This window comes from Epinephelus fuscoguttatus, linkage group LG23, assembly GCF_011397635.1.
Source record: "Epinephelus fuscoguttatus linkage group LG23, E.fuscoguttatus.final_Chr_v1".
NCBI lineage: Eukaryota > Metazoa > Chordata > Actinopteri > Perciformes > Serranidae > Epinephelus > Epinephelus fuscoguttatus.
The window spans coordinates 27,539,426-27,545,608 of NC_064774.1; the positions used below are offsets into that span (position 1 = coordinate 27,539,426).

Below are 6,183 nucleotides of genomic sequence, written 5' to 3' on the forward strand. Positions count from 1 at the left end.
ATGAAAACTTTGCTCCAACTTTTCTACAGCATTACTTGGTCTGGTGCAACCAGTACCTCACAGTGTCTGTGCTAATGTTCTTTGTTACGATTTTCATAAGGAACAAAAACAACTTGACCTACTGTTAGACCTGTCATGTGAAAACTTGTGAGTGACAGCAGAGTTACGAAAACACCCACAGGCACCCTCTCCCAGCTTTCCCCAGCAACCGCTGGCACACCATCGCAGCTGACGGTTGGTAACTAAGAGCAACAAGTAAACACAGAAACATGCACACACACAGGCACAGGGACGGTTTCTCAGCCAGAACAGCCCAGTCAGCAGATGCAGAGTGGTGACTCCCACACTGGCAGAGCGAGCCCGGGGAGCTCCTCTGACCTTCTCTTTATTCCTCTCTGAATGACAGAAGAGTGCAAAGGAGACGTGCAGCCTGCCTCATAGACGCTTTACTATTTTACAGCTTTAATTAGTCTGCTCAGAGGTCACTGCATTCTGCAAGCTCGTGTTCGGTTTGGATGTTTATGTGTACACACTTCATTTCTCTTGAATCAATCCTGAGGTTTATTTGTAATATCAAATGTGCATTCTTGATATTTTACTGTGACATTAATGTTTGTGTGTCTTGTTGTTCAGGTTCCAGCCGGAAGGTATGTGTACAGATCTGAGAAAGTTCATTGATGGCCCCAGCAGCTACCTCACGCTACCTGACGAGCTCAAATCAGCCATAGAGGCCATCACATATATCGCTGAGGCTCTGCAGGCTGAGAAGGACTATGAAGCTGTAAGTTTGCCTGTCTGAGTTAGCTGATATGGATCATAAAAGGCCATCATTTAGTTTCTGAACTCTACTCTGTTTTCTTTTTATCCCATCTGTTCATCTGTGTTTTCCCGCCTTTCCACGACTACTTCTTCCCAACTTCTCATTCTCCCTCCCCCCATTCTGTTTAACATGTCCAAACCATTCATCCAATCATTCATCATCCTTCAGCTAAAGGAGGACTGGCAGTATGTGGCCATGGTGGTGGACCGCATGTTCCTCTGGATCTTCGTCGTCTTCACCACCGTGGGCACCTTGGCCATCTTCGCCGATGCCAGCTTCAACCACACACCCACTGACCCCTTCAAGGCCCCCTGAAACAGTGGGACATTTGGTCTTCTTAAGCTATACCCGTCCTGATTTACCACCTCAACAAATAGGGAAGAAGAAATCACTGCGTTAAGCTGCATAAAGATTATCTGGGTGTAGCTTACCATCAACCCATTGTGCCAACAATGTAGAAACTGTTATATGTAATCCAGGCAAGAAACTTGCCCACTGCACCTCACGTTTTCAGCTGCCATCTGTTATCAAACACTGCCAATTTACTTTATTTTCATGCATGACTAGCACCCCAAATGACCTCAAAATTTGCCTTTATTGTGGACAGTGTCAATATTGAAAAACATCTTGACAATATCCATATCGTGACAAACAATAATTTCTTATACAGCACTCTTATTAATGGCCATATGGAAGGCAAAGACTGTAATTTCAGCACATAAGTCTTTGACCCAGTAAAGCATGAGTGCTGTACAACCAGTTCTTGACCCTCACCTGCACCACTGCTTCACAACCAAAGTTGACAAAATTTTGACAGTCCACGTCAATTTTTGGACATAATGCATGAACAGAGGGGCATGCATCTTTATTCTTCCTACCCTGAGAGGATGGCATGTTGTTTGACCAGCTGAGGCTTGTCAGATTGTGAGGGTTTTTTTTCTGCATTCAACCTCAATTCGCAAGTGAATGAACATCTTGAGATTCCTTGGCTGAATGAGCACAAGTGCTCAAGAACTTCTCGGCCTCAGTATTGTTGCCTTAATCACATGGAAATGTCATGGACAGATCTCTTGACATAGATCATTTAAACTAGCCAAAACTGCCATATGTGTGCAAGGGCACTGATACTTTTATGAAATATAACAACCAAGTCAATATTAGTGTACATTACATGTCTATAAATACATACATCTGAGCTACTGGTGTGTTTTTTAATGTATCCCCCTACAGTGGTGGTTTTGATATCTTACAAAAATGCACATGCAACGGTTCATATAATATCTAATGAATTAGCAAGCAACGAATGGCATTGTTATCTTGCGTACTTCTCGTGAAGTTGTGTACTGAACATAAAGTTATATAACTTATGTTTAGGCAAGTAAAGTCACATAGCTTAGGTTTAGGAAAGTAACCGTTGCATGTATTAGGTTTAGGAAAGAAACATGGTTGGGCCTCATCACGTTACACACCTAACGTAAAATTTCATTCTTAAAGCAAAGTTGCGTTGGTTAGGTTTAGGCAAATAAAGTTACAAGGGTTACCTTTAGGAAAGTTACATTACATAGGTTAGGTTTAGGAAAAGTATGTACAGAAGATTAGGTATCGAAAAAGAAACTTGATTGGGTGTCATCTCATTAGGTACTTAACGTAAATTTATGTTCTTGATGTAGAGTTACATATGTTAGGTTTAGGAAAAGTATGTACAGAAGATTAGGTATCGAAAAAGAAACTTGATTGGGTGTCATCTCATTAGGTACTTAACATAAATTTATGTTCTTGATGTAGAGTTACATATGTTAGGTTTAGGAAAGTTACGTGTCGCAGGTCAGGTTTAAGAAAGTAAAGTTATGTAGGTTAAGTTTAGGAAAGTAAAGTTACGTAGGTTAGGTTTAGGAAAGTAACGTTATGTAGATTAGGTTTAGGAAAGTAACGCTACGTAGATTAGGTTTAGGAAAGTAACGTTACGTAGATTAGGTTTAGGAAAGTAACGTTATGTAGGTAAGGTTCAGGTTCAGGAAAAGCAACTTGGTTGGCTGTCATCACTTTACGTACTAACATAAAGGTATGTTCTTCATGTAAAGTTATGTGGGTTAGGTTTAGGAAAAGAAAGATGGTGATGAAGTACCCTCCATGGAACAAGAACAGCAGTCTCCTGGGGTAAAGTCATAGATAAATAATAATACCTAAGTACCGGATGCCAAGATGTTGACTATTCATTCTGATGAGATTGCTCGCTTGGAACACGTGGCAAAAAAGTTTTTAGTTCCGGGTTTACTTCCTCAGTATGTGGCCCACTGAATATGCGCAGTAGCATTTCTCCCACTGGCCCTGACTGTGAGTCTATGAGCCCACTCGGCTCATAGACTTTACATTGTGATGATGTCACAGATTTTTAAACTGCTTTTCTTACCTCCAGGGAAGTTTTACAAATATAAAACCTCCATGGATCAAAAATTCATAATGGAAAGAATAATTTCTGACCAAGTTTGCAGTTCAAGTGTCCTGACAAGTTTTACAGACATGTCTTTTATAATGGTGGTCTATAGGGAAAATGCTTTTTGCTGCAATGCTGAGCAGCATTCCTGTTTGACCCATCCACCACCGAAACCTATATCCTCATGCAGACTTTTGCTGTTTGTATTACTTCCTTCTTTACTCTGTAAATGCATTGGTCACATAATTGCATGGGTTATATATGAATTCTGGTGCATTGCTTGTTGTAGCTGTACATATGAACAGTGCATGAGAACAGCCTGGTTACTTTAGTTTATTAGTTATAGCAGGACTCTGTGTCTGAAGAGCTTGGATCCGGAGATGGATATTCATATGCGGTGTTCACACATAAACACCAGGACAAACCAGATGCTATAATGAGCAGGCTGTATGCCTTTCATTTCCCTGTGTCAGAATGTGCTGGAGTGTGGCACATGCTTTGTGGATATATCTGCAACCATAGTAATCCTCTTTGTATTTTCGGCACCCTATGTGTGTTTGCATGGAGGCTATTCTTATGTTGGAGTCCGGAGCAGAATGCCAACTCAATTCACCAGCTGCACCAATAGCCTGTGGAATTCCCATTATATAGGAGACCTGTGCCTCTCAATGTCTCGCTTCTCGCAGACACACACCACATGTCCTTTCTCTCTCACATGACATAAACACACACCTGCCCCTTTAATCTTGTGTTTCATTTTGTTTTTGTTTTTTAAATAAAGATCTGAGGGGATGATATCAAAGGCTCCATCTGTTGTCAGAATGTTGCTGTGAAAGTTGCGACCCTTCGCTCATCACCTGCCTGCTCTGCTATTAATAATCACACACACGCACACACACTGGCAGTGGTTACCGGACACTGCTGCATGGGCTTCCCTGATATTTCTATGTGTAAATACACTCATGCATATGCAGTGAGAGCTGAAGTGTTTGAAGGGTGAAAGTCTGCAGTCATTCTCGACAGCTCATTGCAGCGACAGTGTTGATAGAGCCTCAATATTATAGACCTGACAACATTATCAGCGCGTTTAAATTGCACTCATTTCTATCCTCAGCTTATTATCTAACACTGTGACCTTGCATGAAATTGTAGCATTGAGAAGACGTTCAACAGATAAACAAAAACACACATTGGTCATTCTGACGTGGCACGCAGGAGGGCAAGTCGGAGACATTTTCTCAACCTGCGTCTGATTTATGGCCTGTTTGTGTTTTTGTTCCGGAAACCCTGACCAGCATGCAGGAGAGAGGATAGCATGACCTCAGATCCAACAGAGGGAGGTAATAGAAAGTAGAGACAGAGAGAAGGTGATGGAAGGGTGAATATTTTCTTATCTTGTGTAACAGACAAAATAACTTTACGGCCCTCGAAATACAGACATTACCTTCATAAAAAGCAGCATGAAGGATCAAAGAAGCAGCAGGACCCAGAGTTCATTCCAAGGCCTTCACCTCATCCATCATCACACTTGTAGTCTTCACATCTCCGAACTTCCCTCTCCATTTCTATGGCAACAACATCCATCTCTATTTTTATATCTATTCGACATGCTTATCTTCTCTAGCCTCGAGCTCACCTCAAACTCAATATCAGCTGAGACTGGGGTGCGCTTTTTCTGCTCAAACTCATGAATCCTATAAGACCTCTCCATCACTATTGACAACACCTCGCTGCGCCTGCCAAGAAGTTCGGTAGTTCTGGACTCAGCTTCTTCAACTTCATCCTGCAGGTTTTCACCTCATGGTATCTGTGGAGATGAGTCTCTCAGCATTGCTCATTTTAATACCGATAAATACATTCACCTTAATGCCTTCTGGACATATTAAGTTACATGGGTCTATGGGTCCCATAGAACAGGCACATAAGAAACTGGCTGACTTCAGGTTTAGCCTTCCACTAACTTAAGTGGGGATAAAAATTACCTAATTGCTTGGTTCTAGACTTGGAAATGTTATCGGACAAAATGGGTCAAATCTCAACGGTGAAACAAATCATTTCTTTTGGGCTGTGATGCTCCAAAAAATTTATCTACTGATTTACAGACGTGACTTATATATGTAACTCTGTGGGTAAAAAAGTCTTTTTGGGCCCCATAGCATCACAGGTAGGCCCCGGAAGTTGTAATTCCATGTTTGGCAACTACATAAAATTGACTTCAAAGGCTGGTGCCGTCCCCTGTGGTGGAGCATGCATCAAGATGGCTAGCATTAGCGTTAAAGAAAATATCAAAGAGATTCAACCATATATGTTCGTGCCTTAATGAGACCCAGACTCAGATGAGAAGTACCAAAATGGTAAGTGTAGCTAGCATCTTTTATTCGTTTATGTTGTTTGTTAGCTTGTACACTAACTAGAAGTGGCTGACACCATGTTAGCGGTCATGCCAGATACATTAGTATCTGCTACGATTTAATTTTGGTAGATAGTGTAAAGAAACTCCAGAGTCAAATTTATATCCAAAAGCTGCAAACTAATGCACTTGAGGTTTTAGGTTTCTTTGCTTGTATTTTGTCAAAGTCTGTTCCTCCATCGATATGTGTTTGCTGTATAAGACAGAGATAGACTTTAGTATTGGTGACTTACCTAAACTAGCTTGCACGGTGTACATCTAAATCTCAGATTCAAAGCTATAGTACGTAATTTCTACGTGTCCGTAAATGTCCGTTTCACCCAAGCCACTACTAGAGGAGATGACACAATGCTGATTAAGCTGATCGGCTCCTCTAACATCTCGCGGTATTTTTCAATATATATCATTTTTAGTTTGTGTGTCGACCGGCGACAGTCCCGCGCTGGCGCACAGGAAATGCTTCCTCACAACAAAAAGGGAGGGGGAGGAAGAGCGGAGAGTCTCATAGCAAGAGGTAGA

At 41.5% G+C, this 6,183-nt stretch overlaps 1 protein-coding gene across 2 annotated transcripts in view; it reads left to right on the plus strand.

Moving 5' to 3' along the window:
- Positions 1-4,061, plus strand: part of chrnb1 (cholinergic receptor, nicotinic, beta 1 (muscle)) — a 38,106-nt gene extending 34,045 nt beyond the window's left edge. The window contains exons 10-12 of one of the 2 annotated variants that reach the window (XR_007448656.1): positions 634-781; positions 989-2,505; positions 2,621-4,061. Coding sequence is in view for 1 of the 2 variants with exons in the window: in XM_049568944.1 (XP_049424901.1) it covers positions 634-781; positions 989-1,135 (295 nt within the window). In the remaining variant the exon portion in view is untranslated. Of the gene's footprint in view, positions 1-633; positions 782-988 lie in introns of both variants that reach the window. The other variant, XM_049568944.1, reaches the window with a different exon arrangement.
- The last annotated feature ends 2,122 nt before the right edge of the window (positions 4,062-6,183 follow it).